Source organism: Zalophus californianus, chromosome 11 (genome assembly GCF_009762305.2).
Source record: "Zalophus californianus isolate mZalCal1 chromosome 11, mZalCal1.pri.v2, whole genome shotgun sequence".
Taxonomy (NCBI): domain Eukaryota; kingdom Metazoa; phylum Chordata; class Mammalia; order Carnivora; family Otariidae; genus Zalophus; species Zalophus californianus.
Genome location: NC_045605.1, coordinates 59,583,377 through 59,609,518, shown reverse-complemented (window position 1 = coordinate 59,609,518; position 26,142 = coordinate 59,583,377). Strand labels below are relative to the sequence as shown.

Below are 26,142 nucleotides of genomic sequence, written 5' to 3'. Positions count from 1 at the left end.
AGAAACCAGGCAGTGAGTGCCTGTGAGTGACTTGGTAGCCTTTCTTTTTTCAGGAGAAAGAACCGAAAAGTGGACAAGAGACCTCCATTCTGGTAGCTACATACGTTTGGGGATCTGGGAAGAATGTCCTCCGAATGGAAGGATTAGCCAGCCAGGGGCTGGGACCAGACTCCTGAGCATCAGAGCCCTGAGAAGAAAATGGAGAAATATGAACTACAGATATCCACCACCAGGGGGCACTGCCACCTAGTACCAGGAATAGTCCCAAACCTGAGGGCTTCAGCTTAGTAAGAGTACGGATATTTGCTATAACTTTATGTGGTACCTTTGCTTGTGTGCACACTCTCTCCCAGCTGTAAGATACAAGATTCAGAGACTCAGTAATTTTGTATAGTTTCCCAATGCTAAGGGTTTTGTCATGATCCGGAAAGATCAAAGAATATATGCTGTTGGGAAAAAATGGGGCCACGGGACTGATAATCACAAGCAAACTTTTGAAAGCGTGTGTGTGTGTGTGTGTGTGTGTGTGTGTGTGTGTGTGTGGTTTCAATCTGTGCATATATAAAATTGATTCGTGTAGGTACAAAACTCAAATCACTTATCTCTCTTTATACACCTATGTGAGAGAAACTAAGTATACTCATATGTTTCTCTATATTTAAAAATAGTTCTATTTTGAACTATTTGGGGACATTCTCATCATTTTTCTCTTCGTAATATTATTTAATAATATTGTCTAATTTCCAGCATGATTTCTTCTGTGAACTATTTTGTTCACCTGCAACTACAAACCTACCAATTTTAGCCACTGATAGAAAGAGATGTGTATGTACATATGTGTATATAGATACCATAAGTATTAGCCTAGCCACTATACATAACTATTACAGGAATTTTATAAACCTCTCTACTTCTAACTCCAGAAATGTCTACATGTGATAATCACACAATAGATCATTTCTAAATAGCTTTTATTTATGTGGTATGTGCCACAGTTTCTATCTTGTCAAAATTCAATTTATCTGTGTCAATTCATCTGTACCTATTTCCTTTTTTATTTTTCCAAATTTACTTTTTCCCTTGAATTTAAAAGAACTAAAAAATTTCGTCTTTAATCTGCAGCTCTGATTCTTCTATCGGATTCTTTTTTAATTTTTTAAGTAGGCTCCATGCCTAGCGTGGAGCCCAATGTGGGGCTTGAGCTCATGACCTTGAGATCAAGACCTGAGCTGAAATCAGGAGTCCAACGCTTAACTGACTGAGCCACCCAGGCATCCCTATCACAGATTCTTTTAAAAGTAAACATCTTTCTTGTAAAGCATGACCTTGACCTCATTCTGCAAGTATGAGTAGTATTTTTATTCATATTCACAGCTTGTTTTACTTATTTAAGTAATCACATTCACTGTTTAATATTTTATAAATGCCATCACAGTCTCATCTTGGACCTAGCAGTAATTTTGAAATATTTTAATTTTCCAGGGTGTTTATTTTTTCTTTACCTTGTCTCATAAATTTTAAGTCGAATGCTACTAGAAAGGACAACTGGATGGGTGTGGAGAGATGGTTTATTTAACTTTAAATCTAAGTGAGATTAGGAATTGAGCTCCCGAGCACAGGTTAAGTGGAGTCAGGCAGCCTGAGTTCAAATCCACTCCAAGACCTCCTTAGCCATGTGACCTGGGGCATCTCACTAAATTTCTCTGTGCTTCTGTTTCCTGACTGGAAAACCAGTGCCACGAAATACCCTATTTCACAGGCCTAAAAGCCCTTATGTTCTGCTATCACTATAATATACCATTATTACAACACAGGAGGAAAAAAGCCTATGGAATTTTAGACATCTTAAATTACAAAACTGAGTGCTAGTAATCTGTTTCCATATACCAACACTCTCTTGTAGAAACGTTTCAGGATCTCTTTCCCTGTGGTTTCCCTGAGGTGTGTGCAATATGTTTCACTCTGCTGCTGATGTTCAACGCCCTTCTGACATTATGGCTCTGGAGCTGCGGACTCCCTCCTCCATCCCACCAGGGTCTTAAAGTTACAGAGTAATTGAGATGACTAACATGGAAAAGGCTCTAAGAAGCCCTTATTTAGCCCATAATTAGGGAGACCACATCTCCTGGTTTGCCTGGGACAATACTGTTGTCTTGATAAAATTCACAGCCCTCTTTTTTTGCGCTCCAAGTGTCTCTGAGTTTGGATGGTAAATTTTATGGTGTTCCTATCTACAACTTGCCCCTGAACGGTGAGTTATCTAAAAGCCTACTTTGTTCTACGCTCTGTGCTAGCTGCCAGGAATCAGTGTGGAACAAGACAAACAGGTCCCTAATCTCGCAGAGCTTGCATTTTATTGGAGCTGGGCCCGGGGCCCCAGGGCTGTAGCGCCACTCACTGAGCCCCAGGCTGCTGCAGAGCCGGAATCCGGCAGAGCACCCAAACTGCTTCCACTGGTTTTGAGCTTTTCCTGCAAAGGAGGAAATCTCAGACCAGGCTTTACTTTGTCTCAGTTCTCTGGGTTTCTCCCGAGGCTGCGTGACAGAAGCATCTCCTCCTCCTCCTCCCTTTTCTCTTCCCAATGCCCAGTCTCTTGTTGTTCTCACTAACCATGACAGGAATGACACCCGTGACATTCACTCCTGGGGCTGAACTTCTGGTTAGGTCAGATGTTTGGAGCTTCTAAAGACGCATCGTGTGCATAGGAAGCGCTGTGGTACAATGACAGGAGACTTGGATTTCTAGTCCCTCCTCTGCTCTGATTCACTGTGTGAATTTGACTATGGAAGTTTCCCTAGCTGAGATGTAGAAGAGGTGCAGAATGGGGCTTGATGAACTCCCAAGTATTTTTTCACTTCTAGAATTCTATGACTCTAGCTTTGTGTGATTCTGTCTTTGTACTTGTTTGGAGGGAATTATGATGGAGGGTACTGGAAAGTTAAATGAAGACACCAGGGACGAGAAAGCAGGAAGAGTCCAAATAGGCTTAGGAGGAAAAAATAACTAGAAAACTGGCTGAGAAGAGGGGAGGTAAACTGACCAGATACCTATCTACCTTCTCTTAGCAGTATGAATGTGCTGTACAGGGAGACAAAGCAGGAAAACAGATGAAATCGCAGAGCACATATCTAAGATTCTAACTGGCTCTCCTGGCAGGTGGGTCAGGCGACAGCAATGACAGAGAGACAATAAGTGAGCCCTGAGTCTGGCAGGTGCCAGAAGGAAAAGTCTGATGAAAGCTATAGCCCAGAGGAACCTACATCTAAAGTATGAAATTAAGTTTGAATCCAAAAGAGACTTCATTCATGCTCAAGAACAAATGGTCCAATAGCTTTGGGTACACTGTCCTGAAGGCTCGTTCCCTTGACTCTCCCACGGGTGAGAGGGGAGGAGAGGCGTTCCCTCTTACTTGTAAGAAAGCGTAGCAAGCCCATTTATGTTTTTATTTGAGCGTGTGTGTGTCTATCCCTCAATCAAGCACCAGCTTTCTAACCAGAAACTGAAAAAAAAAAGTGGGAAAAATATGAAGTCCTTGTTCCACGATTGTACATACCTGGCTCAGCCTCGAGCTCTCGGGGGCCAAGGGAGCCCCCACAGGGTCATCTAAGGAGTCCAGGGAGGAACACACCCGGAGGAAGGCCAGGCCAAAAGACTGCTGACGTGTGAAGGGTTGGGAGCAGGTCAGGCGAAGTCGATCCCATGACTCACCTGAGGCTGGCGCCAGGAAATCATCTCAAGGGAAAAAGAAAGAAAATGAAAGGGAAAGGAAATGCATAAACGGAGAGGAGAAAGGAAGAGAAGGTCAATACTGAGGAGAGGAAAGAAAAGACAAGACTGTATAGGGTAAACAACAAAAGGAAGAATGGAGGTCATCAGTAACTGGCCCTTAGGCCTCGGTGCTCGGTGTCTGGCAGTCCCAAGCAGGCCAGGCAAGGTGCGCTCAGACCCAGTGCCTCGCCTTCCCACATTCGCTCCTCTGTCAGGGTTCCACTCGGTACCCAGCATGAGCACAGCCTCATTCTACACTTCTCCAGGGACCTTCTCAATGTCGCATTTTGACAGGAGGTACCTGCAGTATTGGGGTCTGAGCTGACACCTTGCCCGGTGGGTTAGCTGAGCTGCATCTACCCCTCCCGGACCATGAGACCCCAGCCTCCCCCGCAGCACTCCATGGCCTTCAAAGTCACTCCCAGTATGACATATCAGTGCTGCAAACCCTTCTCACCTTTAATTCCCAGCACTATCTGGTAGTAGCTCATCTCCTGCACCTCCTGTGACCCTCCCATATCACTCTTCCTTCACATTACAAACACCTCTGTGTCAACAGGGACAAATCCTTACTAGGACTGTACATCCCTGAGACCAAGAATCAGGCCTCATGTTTCTTCTGCAGTGCCTCGTGAACACAGAGATCTGCATAGACTGGAACTCAGGAACACTGGGTACTGCCTCATTATATCCATTCTATAGCTTCCATCACTTACATAAACATTATTCTATACTAGCACTTATACACCGGTCCATCCTTATCTGCGGGGCACATGTTGCAAGACCTCCAGTGGATGCCTGAAACCACAGAGTACCAAACCCTTATATACTGTTTTTTTCCTATACATACATACCTATGATAAAGTTGAATTTATAAATTAGACACAGGAAGAGATTAACAACAATGACTAATAATAAAATAGAGCAATTAGGGCGCCTGGGTGGCTCAGTTGGTTAAGCGACTGCCTTCAGCTCAGGTCATGATCCTGGAGTCCCGGGATCGAGTCCCACATCGGGCTCCCTGCTCAGCAGGGAGTCTGCTTCTCCCTCTGACCCTCTGACCCTCTTCCCTCTCGTGCTCTCAATCTCTCATTCTCTCTCTCTCAAATAAATAAATAAAAGCTTTAAAAAAAATAAAATAGAGCAATTATAACAATGTACTTTAATAAAAGTTATGTGAATGTGGTCTCTCTCTCTCAAAATATCTTACTGTACTCTACTTACCCTTTTTCTTGCGATGATGTGAGATGATAAAATGCCTACGTGGTGAGAAGACATGAGGTGACTGATGCAGGAAGGCACTGTGACAGTTAGGCTACTACCTGACCTTCTGACACTACGTCAGAAGGAGCATCATCTGCTTCTGGGCTATGGTTGATGGTAGGTAACCGAAACCGTGGAAAGCGAAACTATGGATGAGGTGCAGGGGAGGGGGGACTACTGTACTCACACTAAAGTCCATTTATACAAATAAAAACACTACTCACAAAGAAGAGTTCTACATCAGCCTCCACCAAATCACGTCATGTGTCAATATAAATCATAGCTCGTAAATATTCCAGGCTATCACCTATTCCTACCACAGAGAACTCATACACAAACATACCACACAGCTGTTCACTCACTGCCTACCCCATGTCCCACAGATGTAACCGAGCCCCTGCATAGGCCCCTCCCACAAGCCCACCTACCAGCCCAGCTCCATGGCCCTCTATCCTGGGTTATTTAGCTTTGCATCACTGTATCTCTTTCTCATAATCTCTCTGCTCAGTGTCTCTCCTATTTCTGCTTTTGCCTCCCTTACCATCTTCATTTTTAAAGATTTTATTAATTTATTTGAGAGAGAGAGCGAGTGAGCATGAGCAGGGGGAGCAGAGGGAGAGGGAGAAGCAGACTGAATGTGGAGGCTGACCCGGGGCTTGATCCCAGGACCTTGGGATTATTACCTGAGCTGAAGGCAGACGCTTAACCGACTGAGCCACCCAAGCGTCCCTCCTTACCATCTTTAAACATGCGGACGCCTGAGCGATTTTTCCCTTGCTTTGAGTCAGCTAGGGACATTAGCATGGTTGCAGGGAGCAGGGTGACAAAAGGTCTGTCCAAGGACCAGGAAGAACGGCCCACATCAATTTGCAGGAAAGCAGAGCCACAGTTACCTGGGGACAAAAGGTTGAGAGAAGAATTTAAGGGTGATGGGAAGATGCTGCCCTGACTGTGCACAAGGAATTGGGTGGGAAAAGGACAATCTTCCCTTCTAGAGCTAGTTGGAGGCCTGGAAAGGTCAAGGAACACACTGAGCCAGCAACTGAAGTGGATGAGACCTTAGTCCACAGAATGACAAGATGAAGGTTCCTGGTGGTCCTCCCAGCCAGAAACCTTCCCTGACTCAGTAGACTTGCCTCTTCTCTGGCCTCTGGCTGTGGCAGGCAGTGCTAATCTGTCTCTGTTAACCCCTGGTAAGAAGCCTGACATCTCTCCATCCTGACAGAGCTGAGACCAATGGTCTTTGTCGGTTCTCTACTCCAGAGAATTCTAAGGCCAACCTTCTCAACCCAGAAATTCCTATGGAGTCTTCCCACATTAGTGTGCAGAGCTCAGCCCCTAGCATGCTCTTGACAATGATATTTAGAGGTGTATACAGGTTCTATTTGTGGCATTCATAATTATATCAGTGTCCTAAGGCTTCACCCAGACCGCTCAGATCAAAGCAGGGCAGGTATGTTGCCTAATTCGGGGAATGCTATCCCCATTTCATTTTATGTGAACAGAACCCTCAGTCTGCCAACACCGTACACCTCTCCCAAGGGCAAGGGCCACACCTCACCTTCACACCAGGAAGGGTTTATTCCATGAAAGGTGCTCAGCTAGACCAAATTGAGACACTTTGGTGGAGCATTTGGAAGCCAATGTTATTCCTGTGTCTCCCGCAGAGGTTCCCAGGGCTCTGAGAACTCACTCACCCACGTCAATGTAGCCAATGGGCACTGCCCTCTCCAGCTGGAGTTCTACTTTCAGTTGCCCACTCTTGTCCTGAGGGCAGCCGAGCCAAGGTCCCCTCTGACTGTGTGGGTTCAGCAAGTTCTCCACAGGATACTTAGGATCCTAAGTCAGAGAGAGAAGGTGAACATCAGGATCCTCACTGAGTCGAAAGCTAAAGAGGATGCCCATGAAGGAGGGCTCCCTACATTCCCAAACCTTTCCAGGCATTTTAACATGATAGAATGAGCACTAGATGGGAGTTATCATGTGCCAGGGGATCTACAGACCGTTTACCTCTCCTTCATTTACCAAACTACCTCATTTCATCCTCTTAACACTTTAGTTTACTCTTTAGTTTACCTAACATTATTGCTTCTTAGTTTGTTAACTGATCAATAAACTGAAGCCTAGATTCAAGGCTACAAAAGCTAAATAACCGACCAAAGTCAGAACACCTAGGTCTCTGAATTCCAAGCTCTTAACCGCCACACTAGACTATTTCCTTTCATTTATAAGGTGTTTTCACAGACATCTATTTATCTTCAAAGTAACCCTATGAGAAAAGAAAGGCAAGGATTTTTTTCTAAGTTTACAACTGATGGTTAGAAATAAAGTGATTTGTTCAAAGGCAACAATAGCGGTACCAAGAGAGACATTCAGTTCAAATCCAAAGTTAGATATTTTTTTTTGTGGAAAGGCCCTGAGCAAACTACTTTCTCTGGATCTAAATTTCTTCATCTATAACTAAAAGGGAGGGAGACTATGTTCCTGGTTTTCAATTTTGTTTTAGCAATAAAATCCATCCTCTTAACTGAAATCTTATAGTAGTGTGTGTGTGTGTGTGTGTGTGTATGTGTGTGTTTATTTTCAACAAATAAAAACAGAGCTCTGGTTAAAAAACAAATTGGGGGCCTAGAGACATATGACCCCCTGCCTTCAATTTCCAGAAGTGGGTACCCACAGAGCACAGTTTGAAAACCTCAGTATTAGGTGATAAGTAATGATCTCTATAGGGCTCAGTATATGAAGAAAACCATTTAGGCTGACTATGTTGGTAAGAAGGATAGGTGTAATTTTTATTTCACTTAGGAGTTGATATAGTAGTTCCTAAAGAAATGAGTGGGGATGTCTCTGACTGTCATAATGACCAGGAAGCATCACTGTCATTAGGGTCTGGAGTCCATGGATGCTAAATATCCCATCAGGCAAATGACCCTGCTATAAATGCAGACTTATCCTACCCAAAATGCCAAGGTCCTCTCTGAGAAAGACTAGGGTAACAGAAGGGGAGGAATGGGAAGAAAGGATAAATGGATAGAAATGACAGGAGAGGAAGTTCCTAAGAATCACCACACCGTATCAATCCTGGGCCCAGGGCCCGGCATCTAGACCTAATTGGGATAATCGGGATTTCCCGAAAAGTGAACTTTTAGGGAGGAGGCTGAGTCACTTTTTTTTTTAAGATTTTATTTATTTATTTATTTATTTATTTATTTATTTATTTATTTGTGAGAGGGAAGAGAGAGAGAGCGAAACAGAAAAGAGAGAGTGTGCACGCACAAGCAGGGGGAGTAGCAGGCTCCCTGGTGAGTAGGGAGCCTGATACGGGACTCGATCCCAGGACCCTGGGATTGTGACCTGAGCCGATGGCAGATGCTTAACCGACTGAGCCACCCAGGCGTCCCTGAGATCACCTTTGATGGTAGAGGTGGTATTCTCACACATCAGGGATGACCTTGAGCGTGGTCTGCCCTCAATGGCAGAGTAACTAAATAGCCCTTCTAGGGACCCTGGTACAGACTTTGGGTCTATGGTTTTGATAGTTCCCTTTAAACTAAGGATGGAATCCTGAGGTTTTCTTCTTCTTTACCTTGAATTCCTGGGAATACTACTTTTATGCATCCTGCATTGCTCTGGGAATAACCTGAGGGCAAGAGCTGTGTGTCCTCCTTTGACTTTGGATCCCCAAAGAAGTGATATGTCTCTTCTATTAAACTGGGAGTTTCCTGCAAGTGCAGCCAAGTCTCCTATTTTTGTCACTCCTCTCAGTCACCAAGAAAAAAATCATGCCTGCCAATTAACGTACCTGAGAGGAAAATGATACCACGTGGCTAATCTTTACAGGAGCCATGGTGGGCCCAGCAGTTGTCCCAAGTACAAGGCAAAAATACTTTCCCCCAGGATTTCTTCTGTCACCACTTTTGGCACTACCTATGTTTTGGTCTCGTCAGTTCCAGAAGAGAAAGAACCCTCATGTTACTCCTGAAGAAGAAAACAAAAGAAAAACAAACTAGCCATGGCTGGTTCTCTGGTAATTTTGGCAGCAGTCAGTCAGACTGTTTCTGGTGCCCATGATGGGCTTGTGGGGGCAGTGGGCAGGGAACAGATCTGGACCAGGGGGTGAGATTCCAATAAATGTGAAACGACTGGAATGCAACCACAGGGCAACAGAGCGGCAAGTACAAAATATGTTAGCATGGTAATGTTTAGTTTATATGTAGGTGAGCTCCCAAGGGCATGAATTATGCCTTAAGTCATTCACCTTTATACCCTTAGAGCCTAGCACATAGCAAAGATCCAACAAATGTTCAACTATATATACAGGTCTATCGGTTTTTGTCTTCCTTTTAAAATCAATCTTCTTAAACTTGTTTTTCATTGTTACTCCCCTATTAGGAATCTTCAATGGTATGATGTATTCGAATCCCTTTTTACATGGTAGGTACTTGATAAATATTAATGCAGCTTGGCCCCTCAAAGCATCTACAATGTAGAGCTCTACATTTTCTGCTTCATCTGCTCCTATTCCTTCCATCAGAGGATGTGTTTTACCTCTCACTGTTTTATTTTATATTAAAGTTCATTATGGATATTTGTACTTTGTCTTTTGCCAAACTTTTTATGAAACATTTTAAATATATGCAAAAACCACACGTTAGTATAATGGACTCTTACCCATCCATCACCTAGCTTCAACAATTCCTTGGCTAGAGGTGTTTTAAAGTTGTCTGAATGCCTTTAGTAGGATCTCTCTCCAAATATTTATACCCTGCCCTTTTTTACCCATGTTCATTACCCATCTGGCCCCTGAGAATGAGTCCATGACCCCTGAAAAATTCTTGGCCATAATATTTGGTCTTCTTGCCTCTTTCCCCGCTCCCTCAACCCCCAATTCCCCCCTCCCCCCATCTCCAAGCCTTTCTTCATGCCATCACCTCTGGTTGGAATGCTCTTTCCCTTTTGCATTTGTCAAATAGAATGCATCTTTGATGCTCAAAATATCACCTCCACCTCAACCAGCTCAAGTGATAGTTCCAACCTCTTGATTCTGTGTTACAATTATCTGGGTATATGTCTTATGTTCCTTGACCAACTGTAGGCTCTTGGAGGACAGGCTTCATGTCTAATTAAATTCCGTATCCTCAATGTAAGAGGGAGAAACAGATTAGCAAATGTCTGCTGAATGAATGACCATAAAAATTGAGCTGCAATGGACCAGCAGTCATGGAGTGCTTATAGTGGGGCAGACTGCTGTGACAGTGGTAACAGTTAGTAAAGGTCATCCAAAGGTCAAGTACTCCTCACAGGTCACATTCAATATGGTGCCATGGCTTCAAAGAGAGAAGAATGCAAGATGAATCCTGAGTCACCTCTCCAGGCCTTCAGATTAATTAGAGTTGACAATTCCCACAACAGGAACTCACTGAACTTCAGCAATTTTTCCTACTCTCTGCATACAGAGATATAATGGATATATAAAAATAAATGATATGGTCTCTGTTTTGGAGAAACTCCTAGTATCCCATTTGTGATCTGATGTAAAAACTCCACCATTTCTCATCACTAACATACAGATGACTGACTTGGCCAGCCCCAAACTATACTCTAGGCTTGGAGACCCCAAGCTGCCAATCTTGGATATTTTATTTAGTTAATATTTTGGGGGTGTCTAGTAGGTACCAGGCCCTGTACTGGTACTGGATACACAATGATGAATAAGATATATACAGTCATTTTCAGGAAGATCATAGTCTATCAAATTGCTTGCTGTTCTCCAAGATTAAGTTTCCAACCTCCTTGCACTTGTATATACTGTCATTCTTTTTTTTTTTTTGGCAATGGCATGTTTACTCTGTGTGTCTCCCCAGTAAGTAGTGAGCACTTTGAGGATGTGAATTTTTGTCATGTTCATCATTTCCCAATTTTGGCACTACCTATGGGAGGTGCTGAAACACGGCAGGCATAAAGAGCCATTGAAAAGAGTAGTTTATTAAGTCAATATAATGCCAATCAGAATTTCAGCAAAAGTTTCTGGCAAACATGACAAACTCATCAACCAATAAAGGGCCACAAATTGCTACAACTCTAAAAAGACAGATCAAACAGATTCCAGAAACAGACTCAAATAAATAGGAATTTACCATCTTTTGATTATAAGATAGAACAGAATCATAAGTCTGTCAAAAAAAGATGAAGGAATATGTGGTGTTCAAAAAATTGGCCCACTTGTGAAGAAAAATAAAAGTAGATCCCTATCTCATAACATATTTAAAAAATTATACTCAAATGGATCAAAGATGGAAACATGTAAAACACTTTAAGGTCACAAAAACAAAGTTAAAATAGAAATGACTGACTCGAAGAAGGCATCTGCAACACGTAAAAACTTGGATAGTATTCAGAATATATATTTTTAAGTATTACAAATCGGTACGAAAAGGGCAAACAGTCCAATAGAAAACTGGAAAGAAGATAGAAATACAATTCACATAAGACCTGAATGACCTAAAATCCTCATACTTCCTGGTAATAAGGAAATTGCATATACTTTTCCTCTAAGACCAGAAAAAATTAAAAAATTAAAAAGTCTACAATGTAAAGGATTGGCAATAACATGGGAAAGAAGACAGCAATACAATTCACATAAGACCTGAATAACCAAAAATCCTCATACTTCCTGGTAATAAGGAAATTGCATATACTTTTCCTCTAAGACCAGAAAAAATTTAAAAAATTAAAAAGTCTACAATGTAAATGATTGGCCCTCTCATAAACACTTCCAGCCCATCTTAATTCTGACTAGCTACGTTTCAAGAACAGCCACATATGTGTGGCTTGTAGTTAACTTATTTGAACAGTGCAGCTCTAGAGGGACTCATATGTGTACAGACACACACAATATTTCTAATAGCAAAAAACATAAAATTCATGTCCATTAGTTGAAGAATGGATAAATGGAATAGTAAAATACTATATATATAATATAATGGAACACTACCTAAGAGTTAAAAGAAACGAATTAGATGTAAATATACATGAACATGGACAGTCCTCAAAAAATATAGTGAAAGAACAAGTTACAGAATTAGATAGAAAATAGCACTTATTTTCATCAAAAAACAAAATGAAATAATACAATTACATTGTGAATACCCATAATTTTTCTCAGTGGACTGGGAGAATACCCAGTTAACTATGATAATAGTTGTGTCTGGGAAAGATTTAAGAGTAATGGGTCTGAGAGAAGAAGACACAAATAAGTTCAACCTTTATCCGTATTATTTTATCTTTTTAAAAAATGAGGACACAAATAGATCATGATGTCAAGAGTCAATGTGGGGTGGTTGGGTTATAAAGTATTTATAATATTCTCTGCATTCTTTTGCATAATAAAAATAATTCCCATTTTAAGTAAATAAGATGCCTGTAGATGGTTCCTGTTGGTCCTAAAATAAAGTGGACACGCACTCTATTGTGAGTCCACTGGTCATCCTTGCACTATTCACCCCACAGATCCAGCTGGGACGCCCAGGGGTAAGTGTGCAGAGGCCATAGGTTTGTAAGGTGTTGGGTCCGGATGCACAGATAACGAGGGGTTGGAAATGAGTTAGGTAGCTTTAAGTTGGGGTGCAGCACAGAGAATAAGGTGTATGGGTGGGGGTAAAGATAGGAGTTGCGGACGCACGATGTGTGGTAGGAAAGAGTACGGAGATTTGTAAAGCGACCTTAAGGCGTGAGAGCGCAAGAAGCAGTTTGGGGGCCGCGGAGGTCCCGCAAGGCTCTTCTCTCAGCTTCAAGAGGCTAAGCGGCGCAGCCACTTCCCCCGCGCCCCGGAACGCGCTGTTCTGTGCATTCCTTGATGGCCACCCATTCTCGGCAACTCCCTTCCCCATCAACAACCCCCCAAGCCCCTCACCCGGGACAACGGACCTCGAAGAGCCACCGCTACCTCAGATCGTGGACCACAAACCCATTCTCCCGCCAATTCTGCCCTCTGACCTCCGCCTTCTGACCCGGAGCACGACTCTTTACGCCTCCCCAAGTCCGGGAATTTGTTCTGTGGCCTCAAGAAGCCGCTGTTTCTGAAAGATGACTCCCATCGAGGCAGGAAGACATGTGCTATAATCAGCAAAATACATTCGTGTGTATCTATGTATGTTTTATGTCTATTTTTTGAAATGTATATTTTATGCAAATTTTCACTCACTACAAATCTGTCCAGAGCGCGGAACTTAAACTTCCGGGTCAGAGTCAATGCATTCTGGGGAACGTAGTCCTTAGCTTCCACGCTTCACTCCTTGCAGCTCAGAGTGAGGGAGCGTCGCGAAAGTTGACGGTTTAGAGCCTCTTCTTTTTGGCTTTCCAAAGGGGAAAATTGGTGAAATATTTTCACTAAAAATAATACAAGTCCAATTTCTCATTCTCCAAGAACCCTCCTCCACCGAAGCTTCGAAGTGCATGGAAACCGCCTCTCCCTGACCTTTAAGGAGTAGCAGGTAGACGGTCTCTTAGTCCCTCTCGGAGCTCGGCCTGCCTTGATGCCCCGCCCCCTGCTGGAGCTCGAGCCGCCGATTGGTTAGGAGCACTTGAGCGGCGGAAGCAGCTGGCTCGCGCGGGGACGGGGGAGGGGGAGAGTTGTGAAGATGGCGGCAGTGGTAGAGGTGGAGGTTGGAGGAGGTCCTGCCGGGGAACGGGAGCTAGATGAGGTAAGAAGAGTTCAGAGTAAAGGAGGGAAGAGGCTCAGCCTGAAACTGAAGGGAGGGGAGGAGAGGCATCGGGAGTAGGGTCCTAGGGGAGGCGGGACCCTGAGAGGGAAGGAGCGAACTGGGGGGCGGGTGCGCGGAGAGGGAAATCAGAGGTACCCTGGACTCGGGGACTCGGGGACTCGGGGACTCGGAGACTCGGAGACTCGGAGGTGGACATGGGGGTAGAAGACTTGCAGTAACCTCAAGGGTGGAGATGGAAGATAGGGAGAGAAGCCAGAGAGGATGGGGGTGTTAAGATTTGAGATTATTAGCTGGGGGTCCTAGGGTAGGACTGAAGGGCTGAGAGGTAGCTTGAGTTGGAGGGGCGTGGACTTCTGTAAGGGCTTTCGCTGTGGGAGAGTGGAGGCTAGGTTTGGGGGTGGGGGTTGGGGACGCGGACCGGGGAAGAGTGCTAATCTAGTATTATAGCGTTATTTTTATGTAAGAACTATTTTATTTATACTTACACTTTAGGACTTTGTACATAATGTGTAGTCAGTAAAGTTTTGGGCACTGAATGGATGAATGAATGATTATATACCGGAATTCATCCATTCACTCATTTAACAAACATTACATATCATCTTTGTGCTGAGTCCTGGGCTAAGTGCTAGGGACATAGGGGCCCTCCCATTGAAGAGCCCACAGCCTAGTGGTGGGAGACACACAAGGAAGACTAGTCACTGCATCAGAGGTATAATGATGGCACTGAAAAGAGGGGGCCAATTTAGTTTGGGCTAGGGAAGGGTTTCCAAAGGAACTGAGTCTTATGGGGTAAATGATTCTCTGTTTCTGCCTCCTTCTAAACGTATAAGTTCTTTGAGAGTGAGCTCCTTGAGGATGTATGTCCCCTTTACCTGTTTAATAGGCATTTAACAACGGATGTATTCAATTACCAGTGGTCCTTGAATCACTAGGAGGAAAGAGACATTGAGTTTGAAAGGACTGAAGGGACAGCTCTGAGAAGTAAAGAGAAGGTGAGAAAGGAAAGGGAGATGATTCTGGAGGCCAAAGGTACATTCACAACAAGGGGTGCTTGTGGCCTTGCACAGGACAGCATATAGACCATATAGAGGAAGGGATTTGATTGTCAGGAATGGAACCAAGGGGATCTCTGAGTGATCAGAATCTTAGAGGTCCTGGCTCTGTTTTTTGTGGGTGACTGGGGAAGACTGGGGGAGAGGCCTCTCTCAGAGAAAAGGGAGTAGAAGTGGACTTGAGAAGTCAAGACTGTTGCTTGGTGGTGGGATGACTTGGTAGGTTTGGTTTACCTGATTGGGATCATTAAGGTGGCAGGAGACTGAGTAACCGACAGGTGGTTAGAGCAGGGGGAGATTTTTAAAAGAAGCATTTTAGACCCATACCTCCCAACCACTAAAGGTGTTTGGATACCACTCGGTTGGTGACATGGGGTGGTTGTGGAAATGACCTCCAAGGCCCCTTCCAGCTTTAAGTTTCTATGATTACAGTTGGCTTTGGTTCAGTGAGATATATTTGAAAGCGCCCTGGAAAAAGTAAATATAGTATTGAAGTTATTACATATGGTTTGTTAGTCATGAGCTCTCCTTTGAGGGAGGCTAATTTCAGTTACATGTATCAGGGTTCATTGAGATAAAGAGCAAAAGTATTAGCAGAGAAGAAAACTTAAAGTTTTGATTGGAAGACATTTTTTATTTTTGCTTCTTAGCTTTTGTTTCCTTATGTTTTAAGAACTTAAGAGCTTCTAGTTGTATAATATACTTATTATGAGTATATTATAGACTTAGAGTGTCATGCCCTAGAGGTCAGCTTTATATATAACCCACTAGCATCTGTCCCAGAAACTTCTGTTACTTGTTTTATTTACTGAGAAAGAATATAATCTGTGGTCTGGAAATTCTGTATGGACTGGTTGTGTCTTTTGTGTGTTTGAGGAAATAACTCTGAGAAGTAGGAACAGCCAGTTATCCCTTCAAGCTCCCTTCCCCTAAACAAGCAAAAACTCGGAGGTCTGGTCTGGCAGGCCTTAGTTTATGTAATACTAAAGTCTACCCAGCTGTTGCTTAGCAGCCTTAACTAGTGAAGAAAAAGGTGAAATCCATCCTTATAATTTGTAATTATGAGGTCTACTGTGTGTTATGCACTGGCAATTCAAAGATAAGACAGGATCTTTACCAACTTAGAGTGTAGGGAAGAGACATGCAAATAGCTCTATAGTGCTAGATAATTGTTATAATGGAAGTGTGTAAAAAATTCAATGGGGCAAGCACTTGAGTCTGCTAGGGGGGAGTCAGTGAAATCTTTGTGTTAGAGATGGGTTTTGAGCTGAAAAAATAAAGGTTCGGTTTACAAAGAAGTAGTGACTTGCATGTGGTGTCACAGTTGTCTCCCTGTAGCCCTTTCTATTTGGTAGAGAGACTACGGTGGGGCCCAGATAATGGTAATGGATAGCCTAACTAAGCCGCAGTTGGTGCTCTGTGCCACTTCTTTGGGAAGGTTGTACATGCTGTGGTTTTGTTCTTCAGGATATTGTACCTGTGTTTTCCAATATCAGATGCCATTAGTATGATAAGTTGGAATAGCAGCCAGCAGTTCATTCATTTCTTTCCTCTTTTGTCTTTTCATTATTTGTTTCTCTAGTAATTGAGGTAATTTAGGCTTTGCTAAGTGTTTCTCTTGTGTTGCAGAGGTGTATGGAAAAGAGGGTTTAGGAAATGAGCTACTGGTGGAAAAGGTTACTGTTTATTGAGTTCTTACCATAAACCAGCCTCTGTTTAAAGTCCTTTACTTACATTATCTCATTCATTACTAATAGCACCCCTGTGAGTTAGGTGGTATTAATTGCATTTTATACATGAGGAGACTGAGGCTAAAAAGATTGGTGTAACTTTCCTAGGATTCCACAGTTGGTGAGCTGGGAGGTGCAGATTCGAACCCAGGTCCGCCTGTGCTATCCTGAGCTTAGCCCATGCTATACAGAGCACCTTGGTTCCATTTCTCCATTCTTTATGCTCTGGGGATAGGTAATTTAAAACTGTATGGTCTTATGATATCATGTGAAAGTTGATACATACATTTCATAAGTGACTGTGATTCCAAAGAGTATTTTGAGTCTCTGATTTGTGACGGTAACTTTATTAGTATTCCCTATTTATGATCAAGAAAGTTGAGGTTCAGAGTATTATGAGAATGCCCAGGATCTTGCAACTACTAAGTGGTATCACTAAGATTTAAACCCATTTTTTTTTTTCCAGATTCCAAAGTACTTGTTTCCTCTCAGTTTGAAGACCTAAACTGCAGACTTATCTAAACAAGTAAACTACCCCTTTCTTTATATACAGAAGTTTCATCTCCAAAACACGAAGTAGCATTTCATTCCTGAGAGGTGTAAAAGTAAGGATTAACCAAAGGAATATTGGTTTTTCTATACAGGTCCTTTAATTTAATGATAATTTGATTCTGCTGGACCCCCCCCTTCCCCCCCATGGGAAGAGTGATTAGCTTAATGGTATTTAGGGAGATGAGAGATGGGTCTAGCCAGCTCAGGCTAGGTATTAAACAGGCTGTGATAACTGGTTAAACTCAGTTCTTGTTCTCAACTTGCCAAACCACGTGGTGCTGGAGGATGTTAGTAGGATAAAGCATGGTTACGAGATAGGTGGCCCAGAAGCAGACCTACTCCTGGAGCCAGTGAGTTCCTCCTGGAAGGTGAGGCTGGCCAACCTCAGAGAGGAATTGGAGGCATCATTTTGGCAGAGAGAGCTGGCTTGGGACCTAGGGTAGAAAAAGCATGTCAACATCCGATCAGGGCCAGCCGGCCTGCCTGGCCAGTGCCTGTGAATTCTGGATGCATCTACCCCCAGTGCTTGTTCATCTGCCAGAATGATGTGATATCATGCAGATCAGTGAGTAGTTTCCGGCTCAAGTTCAAAGCAAGTATCCCAGTCTACAACTACCTTGAAGTATTTGTTGTCTCAAGTGTATAATTTACCTCATATGGGCCCTATTTTATTCTTCTTAAAAGAGGAGATTGAACTAGATTGGTGGTTTTTAAACCTTTATTTAGCCACAATACCTTTTATTCAAGCAAAATCTCGCTTTGAAGCCTTGGGGTCCTTAAGGGGACTCAGAACCCCTTGGGTTTCTCAAGACACACTTTGATAATCAGGGAGCTCTTTCTTACTGCCCACTGATTGGATGACCCTACTCTTGGTTCCTTCAGCCCCCCCACACCCCCCATACTTCCCCTAGCCCAGGCCTACCAAGGATTATTTTGTCTGTCTTCCCCACTAGACTCTTAGCTAAATGAGAGAGCAGAGTCCAGATCTGTCTTGCTCGTTGTTGTAGTTCTTTCCCTCAGCATGCTGCCTTGCATACAACAGGCTCCTACTAAGTGTTTGACAATTAATTATTTTTGAGTAATAGTAATACTAGCTACCAGTTAGTGAATGTTTGTGATATGCCAGCTCCTCTGCTTAGTAGTACATGGTTTTTTTTAGTAGAATGTTTACAACATCCCCATGAGAATTGAACTGTTGGACTAAGTCATGTTTAAAACTTTCTGATTCTAACATACCGTGCACCATGTTTCTGGTTACTGCCAGGTCTTTGTTGGTGCTGACCTGTCTGCCTAGAATGCCTATCCTTTCCCTCTGTGTGTTTCTAAATGTACCCGTACTTAAGGTTTTAGCCCAAGGCTGTCTTGACTTTTAGAACTATTCTGATCTACACTGATGTCTTCTTTCCCTGCCTTTGATGGTTTTCTCTGTGTTCATTTATAATTCATCAACCTTTTCTGAAGCACCTTCTTTGTACTAGGCACTGTGCTATGCTTGAGGATACCAGGATGGAGAAGGTGTGATAATTGCCTTCATGGAGTTCATGGACTAGCATGACAAGAGAAACACTGATAAATAAGTACAAAAACATGTCACAGGTGCTGTGCTAGGTAGTAGATGTGGTGGGTGCATCAAGGAGAAAGTTGCAGTTCGTGTCCTATCTCCTCTTCCCCGCTAGACTGGTAAACCCTTAACAGATAGGCTGTGGAAATCCTTGCTTCCTCAAAGTAGTAATTACTGCTTTGCTTTGTTTTGTTTTTGTTTTTCTTCCTGTGGGTCTCTCCCTGTAGACGTTTGATAAATGTTCCTTGTTTCCAGGGGTTTTCTTCTTCAGAGATTTTTGGCCAAAGCCACGGTCTTATTGAGCAATTGAGGTTTGAATATCTGACCATTTTTCTTTGGCTTATTTTTAAGGCATGTAAAATGAGTAATAGCATAGTGTAGTGGGAAAAAAACAGAGTAGTAAACAATACACTTAGGTTCTAGACTAGGAATAGCAGATTTGTTTTATCTTGGAGGCAGCAAAATGATAATAGATGGCTTAGAAGGCTGTGTTGAGGAGGATTCTGAGACCAGGGCTCAGCAGGTGAGTGCTGAAGGTGAAATAAGATACTTAGTCTGTTCCAGGTCCTGTGCCGAGTGTTCTATATGCATTATCTAATTTAATACGAAAACCTTACAGTAGGTGCTATTATGGTTATCCCCATTCTAAAGATGTGGAAACTGAGGTATAGAGAATTTAAGTAACTTGCCCAGTGTTATACAGATGGGTAAGTGACAGAGCTGGGGTTCAAATCCAAGACGACTCCAGCACCTTTGCTCTTAACCACTCTGGGCAGTGTGAGTACTGTGTACTTCTAATATTGTCCTACACTGAACATGTCTGTATGTATATGACTTCATTTACAGAGGTAATTTGACTGGGGTCGTGCATTTGTCTGTCTCCCACGAGATTAAGTTCTCCTTGAAAGCCTTATTCATCCTTATATTCCTGGTGCCTGGCAGAGTATGATTCAATAAATGCACAAAGATGTGAATTCATGAGAGATTTCAGCCTCTCTCTACCTCACTTCTCCATCTGTGAAATAAATGATAGGTTTGGACTGAGATGATGTTTTAGAGATCTTTTGTAGCTTTGCAAGTCCTGGATCCCAGTATTTTACCCTGTCTGTGTTTCCTACAGTTCCTGTCAGGTACTCGGGTACTATTTCTATCAGGTAAATACTAGTGAATGATTTAATGAATGAATGTATAATTCTTGTTAATAATCTGTGCTAATAATATTAAGTTGAGAGAAGAAAAAAATGGTGGTAGGGAAGTTGTAGACAAAAAGGCCTACATATAACCTTTGACTTTTTAATGCAGTCAGCGTCTCATACTTTGGCAGATACCCTGTCTGCAGACAGTGTTTCCCAGTTGGTTTCCCATAGCACCTCCTATCACCAGCCCCCTCTTGCTTTTTGCAAGTCACGTTTTGATTAAGCTTATATCTTAATAACTCATCTACTTCCAGAAGGAATTTAAGATATCATCTGGTCAATAAGGGGGATAGGAGAAAGAGGAGGAAAAGATGAAGAGGAATGTTCTAACTCTTTGAATGCAGGGACTGTCTTTCTTTGTACATTCCTCAGAGCTTACCCAGTGCTTGGCACATAGCAGACATCAATATATTTATTGCATAAATGAGAGGGGCGCCTGGGTGGCTCAGTCAGTTAAGCATCTGACTCTTGATCTCAGCTCGGGTCTTGATCTCAGGGTCGTGAGTTCAAGCCCCATGCTGGGCTCCATGCTGGGCTTGGAGCCTGCTTTAAAAAAAAAAAAGATACCATAAATGAGAATGCTCATAGGTGTGGGTACTGTTCAGGATGGAGGAAGTATCGACTCAATAGCAAAGGTTAACTGACATGCTTAACTGTCTGTTTTTGAAGTAACACAATAGCACCTGATAACATTTGCTTTTAAACTGCTTATGAAGCATTTCCATTTGTAATTAATGGCATATTGCTCCTTACCAGTGAGTCATAGGCACAGAATCTGAGGACTTGCTCTCTGCCGCATAGTACCCTATGTAGATTTCTGCCAGCACTTACCATGTTATATTGTTCATCTCCTCGATTAGGCAATGAACTCCTGGAGGGGACAACCATACCATTTTTCATCTCTGTGTTCCTAGCACCTCATCTCTCACAGTGGCTAGCATAGAGTAGATATTCAAATGTTTATTGAACTTGAGTCTTAAATCTAGTCCATCACCCATGTCGAACGTCCCCAGCAAGTGATCACTCCCAGTCTGTATTTAAATCCCTCTAATGGTAGGGAGCTTTTTTTCTGTGGTCAGCCTATTCCCTCTTTGAATACTTCTGGTGCAGTATTCTTCAAATTGGGCTAGAATTCTTATTTCTGTAGCTTCAGCTTTTTAGTATTCATTCCTTTTCCTAGATCCTGCTTCTTTGCCTCTTTGACCCATGGAAGCACATGCAAGCACAGGCACCGCCAGAGGATGCCTCTGGGGTGTGTAGGCTCAATCCACATGGGGCTATTTGTCCTGAAAGCCTACTCCCTGAAAGCCAACCCAAGATAATCCATCTGGTGTCCTGCCTTATCTCCACTTTATTTCTTTGTGTTTTCCATTCTTGAAGTTGCTATCTTTTTGCTCCTCAGAGGAAAATCTGTAGGTAAACATAAACTCATTAGTTCTCTCTAAAGTGCAGCTTTCCTAAGGGAATGCTGAGTTATGGCCATGGGGCTTTTGGCCCTGGACAACTAGGGAGAAACAGTGGGGAAAGAGGAAGCAGGGAACGAGGCAGAGAGCATAAGCATAAGCCTGCCAAGGTTTGTGTTCCCTCGATTCTCCTTCCCCTTTCCCAGTAGGGTGTTCTCAATAACTTAATATGTCTGTTACTTAAGAGGATTCCAGTGACATTTTATTTCCCATTGCCCATAGGATTGAGCCTAACCTCTTGAGTCTGTCAATTAGCACCCTGCAAGACAGTTTTTTCTTCTATTCTAATGATAACAGTAGCTAACTTTTTAAATACATACTGTGTACCAGACACTATAGTAAGCATTTTACATGGCATTAGCTCTTTTAATTCTATTATAATGCTATTAATATGTTCATTTTCTAGATGAGAAAAATGGAGACACAGCTAAGTAATTTTAATTTATTTAAGATTGCCTAGGTTTTAAGTGGAGGTAGGATTTGAACTTGGCTATAGGATTCCATGATCTCTACTGCTGGTGTGCTCTATTACATGGACTCACTATTTTCAAAGTTCACCACATCTTTATTGAGCATTTAATTATGCCAGGTACTCTATTTGGTCTTGGGAATTCATAAATGGATAATGAGACTAACTCTGCTCCAAAAGAATTCATGGTCTAGTGGGGGAGAAACCATCAAGTGATAATGACAATATAGTATAATGAGTGGAGTTCTATACAAAGTACCACAGGTACATGGATGGAGTGTGTAAGTGTGTATTTGCGAGAGTTAGGGAAGACTTAAGAGAGGATGTGACATTGGGCTGATTATTAAAGAAGGGGTGAAAGTTTACCATATGAATAGGAGGCCAGTTTATACCGAGGTAAGTGAAATCACATATGTGAAAGAATGGAGGCATGGAATCTCTAATCCTTAAGCATACTATTCTTCACTACTAAAACATTTGTTGATAACTGTTTGCTTCATGCAAGGCATTGTGTTAGGCACTTGGGTTGAGAGAAAAGATGCTAGATCATGTTTCTGGCTTTCAAGGAGCTTACAGTTCTGTTAGAAAATAGGACATGTAGTCCAGTTGGAAAGATAGTGGCTATAATTATAACATAAGAGGTCCTAGGGGTGCCTGGGTGGCTCAGTCATTAGGCATCTGCCTTTGGCTCAGGTCATGGTCCTGGGGTCCTGGGATTGAGTCCCACATTGGGCTCCCTGCTCAGCGGGAAGCCTGCTTCTCCCTCTCCCACTCCCCCTGCTTGAGTTCCCTCTCTCGTTGTGTCTCTCTCTGTCAGATAAATAAATAAAATCTTAAAAAATTAAGAGGTCCTAATTACCTTATCAGTACAAAAAACAAAGTACTATGGGGGAAGCAAATCCGTTCTCATTGATATGTTAGGGAAGACTTCATGGAGAGGGAGCCTTCTGAGCTGGACCTTAATGGATGATTTAAATGTCACTAGAGAGAGAACTTCAGGAATAAAGGCCTCTAAGTAAATGTGAAAAAGAAGGATGTATTTGGAGATCATCAAGTAGGTGAGGACTAAGTGCTAGATCTAGAAAAATAGATTGGGGCCAACATAAGGTTGATTTTGAATGCCAGGCTGAGGAGTTAAGATAGGCTTATTCATTCCTTCGGTCATCAATTATTGAGTGCTTATATATGCCAAATACTATGCAGGGGAGACAAAGATGAAGACCTGGCTCCTACTCTCAGGGGGGTGATAGTCATGTAGGGGAAGACAGACATGGAAACAAATAATTGTGGTATAGTGTAAGTGGGTGTTGTTATATACTGTGGTGACCCAAAGGAGGGAGTGATTAACTCTGCTTAGGAGAATCATTAAAGACTTAACAGAGAAGATGCTTGAGTTTGTTCTTAAGAATTAAATTTGAGTTCAATAGGTGGAGTCTGTGAGGTAGGGAAAAATGGTACAGCAAATTGAAAAGATAAGCAAAGGCTTGCAGGTATTAAACAACATGGAATATTCTGGGAACTGAAAGTATTTCTGTAAAACTGAAATATAGGCTAAATGTAGGGGGATAACAGTGAGCTCTAAGGTTGGAGAGGCCTTTATAACATGCTGAGAAGCTTGGGCTTGTAACATGTTCAGATCTATATCAGAATAATCAAGTCTGATAGAAATGTAGAAGTTATTTTTGGAGGGATCAGGTTGGGGAAAGAAGGAAAGAAGAAATTAGTTGGGAGTACTTCAGTAGCTAAGAGATAATGAGGATCTGAGCAAAACCAAAGGCAGTGAAGGTGGAGAAAAGTGAGCAGCTATAAAAATATTAAATAGCAATGCTTCCACTTACTTTTTTTTGTGCTTTCCATTCCCTTCCCTAATTCATTCACTCACACATTCATCAAGCATTTATTAAATACGTCATCTGCATTGTTCATTCAATCTTTCTTCAAATACTTGTGCCTTCAGTATGACAGGCATTTTTCTAGGTCCCAGTAACTCTGCAATGAACAAGACAACCAAGGCCCTTGCTCTTGTGAAGTTTACTTTCTAATGGGGGCATGCAGATAACAAAAAGAGAACTCCAAATGGTGACAAGTCCTCTGAGAAAAGTAGGGTGATGTGACAGAGAACAACTAGGAGAGGTTATGAAAAGCTTATGAAGTGATATTTGAACCAACACCCGAATGAAGAAGACCTAGCAATTTGAAGATTTGGAAGCAAACGTATGTCAAGTGGAGGGAGAAGGTACAAATCAGTGGGATGAATTAGGCATGTCGTGGGACCAAAGTGAAAGCCAGTGTGTCTGAATCATAGTCCAAATCAAGGAAAAACGTACCAATGAGGTCAGGGAGTTTGGCAGAGTCAGAACCGTAAGGCCTCATAGATGCTGCTAAACATGTTGAATTTTATTGAGAGTACAGGGAAAAGATTTTGGATGGTTTGAAAGACAGGAGTGAGGTGAGCTGGTTTGCATTTTTTTTTTTAAAGATTTATTTATCATAGAGCGCCCTAGTAAGCATGGGGAGGAGCAGAGAAAGGGAGAGGAAGAGAAACCCAAGCAGAGCCTGAGGCGGGGCTGGATCTCAAGACCCTGAGATCCTGACCTGAGCCAAAGGCACTTAACCAACTGAGCCACCCACGTTCCCCTGCTGGTTTTTGTTAAAAAAAAAAAAAAAAAAATCTTTCTGGCTGCTTTGAGGAAAATGAATTGTAGAGGGGCATTCAAGGAGAGTACTTAGGAGACTTGCAGTAGTTCAGGTGAGAGATGATAGCGTTGGGGGTGGAATAGCAGAGATGATGGGGAAAAGTGGATGAATTTAGAATATGTTTTAAGTAGAGCCTATAGGACTTGCTGGTGGATTGGATATCAGGTGTAAGAGAAATAATCAAGCTTGACTTTCAGGTTTTTGGGATTTGTTTTGCTTTAACTTGACTAATTGGCAACACCATGGTTGACGGTACCAGGTATTGAAACAGGAGGGACCAGGGTAGAAGTTTTCGGGGGGAAAAGAGGAAATGTGAAAAATTCTGTTTGGCCATTCTGTTTGACATCATTTCCACTGTTTGTTCAAGGGAGGATTACTCAGTCTCTGTGTATTTCCAAAGCATGTGCTTTGTGTGCAGTGCTAGGTGTGAAGTATGAGGGGGTTGCTGAATGAGTAAGACCCATTCCTTGTCATCAAAGCTGTTAACGTTAAGTAACATCCATCTAACATTTATTGAATATATACAGTGTACCAAATTATAGGCTAGTTCTTTGTTTTTTGTTTTTTTTTAAGATTTTACTTAGAAAATGCACGTGCGAATGGGGGGTGGGGGCAGAGGGAGAGGGAGAATCCCAAGCAGACTGTTTGCAGAGCCTGATGTGAGGCTCAGTCCCACAACTCTGAGATCATGACCTGAGCCGAAGTCAAGAGTCACATGCTCAACCGCTCAACTGACTGAGCCACCCAGGCACCCCCAGGCTGGTTTTTTGAATGAAATACAAAGGTGAATAAGATTCAAACGATCCTCAGACCCACTTCACATCCAGTAAGATTGCTAAATGGGAGAAGATATTTGCAAATCATCTTTCTGATGAAGAACTTGGATTCAGAATATATAAAGAACTCTTACAATGCAATGAAAGATAAATAACCCAATAAAAACTGGACAGTCTGAATTGACTTTTCTCTCACGAAAATATACAAATGGCCAGTAAGTGTATGAAAAGATGTTAAACATCATTAGCCATCAGAGAAATGCAAATCAGAACCACAATGAGATACCCACTATGATACTATAATAACAAGGACATAATAACAAGTGTTGCCAAGGAGGTGGAAAAATTGGAATTCTCATGCTGCTAGTGGAAATGCAAGGCGATGCAGCTGATGTGGGAAATGATTTGGTGGTTCCTCAAAAGGTTAAGCAGAGAGATACCAGATGACCCAGTAATTCCACTCCTGAGACATACACTTGAGAAATAAAAACATGTCCACACAAAAGCTTATATACAGATGTTCATAGCAATATTCATAATAGCCCCCAAGTAGAAACAATACAAATGTCTATCAACTAATAAATGGATAAATAAAACATATATCCACATAGTGGAATATTATTTGGCAAGAAAAAGGAGTGATACTGATACATGCTAGAACATGGATGATCCTTGAAAAAACACGTTGTTTGAAAGAAGCCAGTCAAAAACTGCATTTTGTATGATTTCATTTATATGAAAGGTCCAGACAAGGCAAATCTATAGAGATATAAAGTAGATTAGTGGTTGATTAGGTCTGGGAGTGTGAATGGGGAGTTGGCAGATGAGCATGAGGTTTTTAAAGTGATGGAAATGATTTATAAAATAAGATGGTTGCACAGCCTGTAAG

At 42.3% G+C, this 26,142-nt stretch overlaps 2 protein-coding genes across 7 annotated transcripts in view; one reads left to right on the top strand and one right to left on the bottom strand.

Moving 5' to 3' along the window:
• The window catches only part of LOC113915365 (short transient receptor potential channel 2), a 38,888-nt gene extending 25,862 nt beyond the window's left edge, over positions 1–13,026 (bottom strand). The window contains 6 exon segments of the mRNA XM_035723084.1: positions 105–187; positions 3,554–3,732; positions 5,769–5,924; positions 6,729–6,870; positions 8,834–9,009; positions 12,958–13,026. Of these exon segments, the coding sequence (XP_035578977.1) occupies positions 105–187; positions 3,554–3,732; positions 5,769–5,924; positions 6,729–6,870; positions 8,834–8,878 (605 nt within the window). The 5' untranslated portion in view covers positions 8,879–9,009; positions 12,958–13,026.
• Positions 13,027–13,646: 620 nt separating this feature from the next.
• RNF121 (ring finger protein 121) overlaps positions 13,647–26,142 on the top strand; it is a 76,546-nt gene continuing 64,050 nt past the window's right edge. For 2 of the 6 annotated variants that reach the window (XM_027580872.2, XM_027580867.2), the window contains exon 1: positions 13,647–13,733. In XM_027580872.2, the coding sequence (XP_027436673.1) occupies positions 13,671–13,733 (63 nt within the window). In that variant the 5' untranslated portion in view covers positions 13,647–13,670. Of the gene's footprint in view, positions 13,734–14,640; positions 14,750–17,005; positions 17,145–26,142 lie in introns of all 6 variants that reach the window. The other 4 variants (XM_027580870.2, XM_027580869.2, XM_027580868.2 and 1 more) reach the window with 4 other exon arrangements.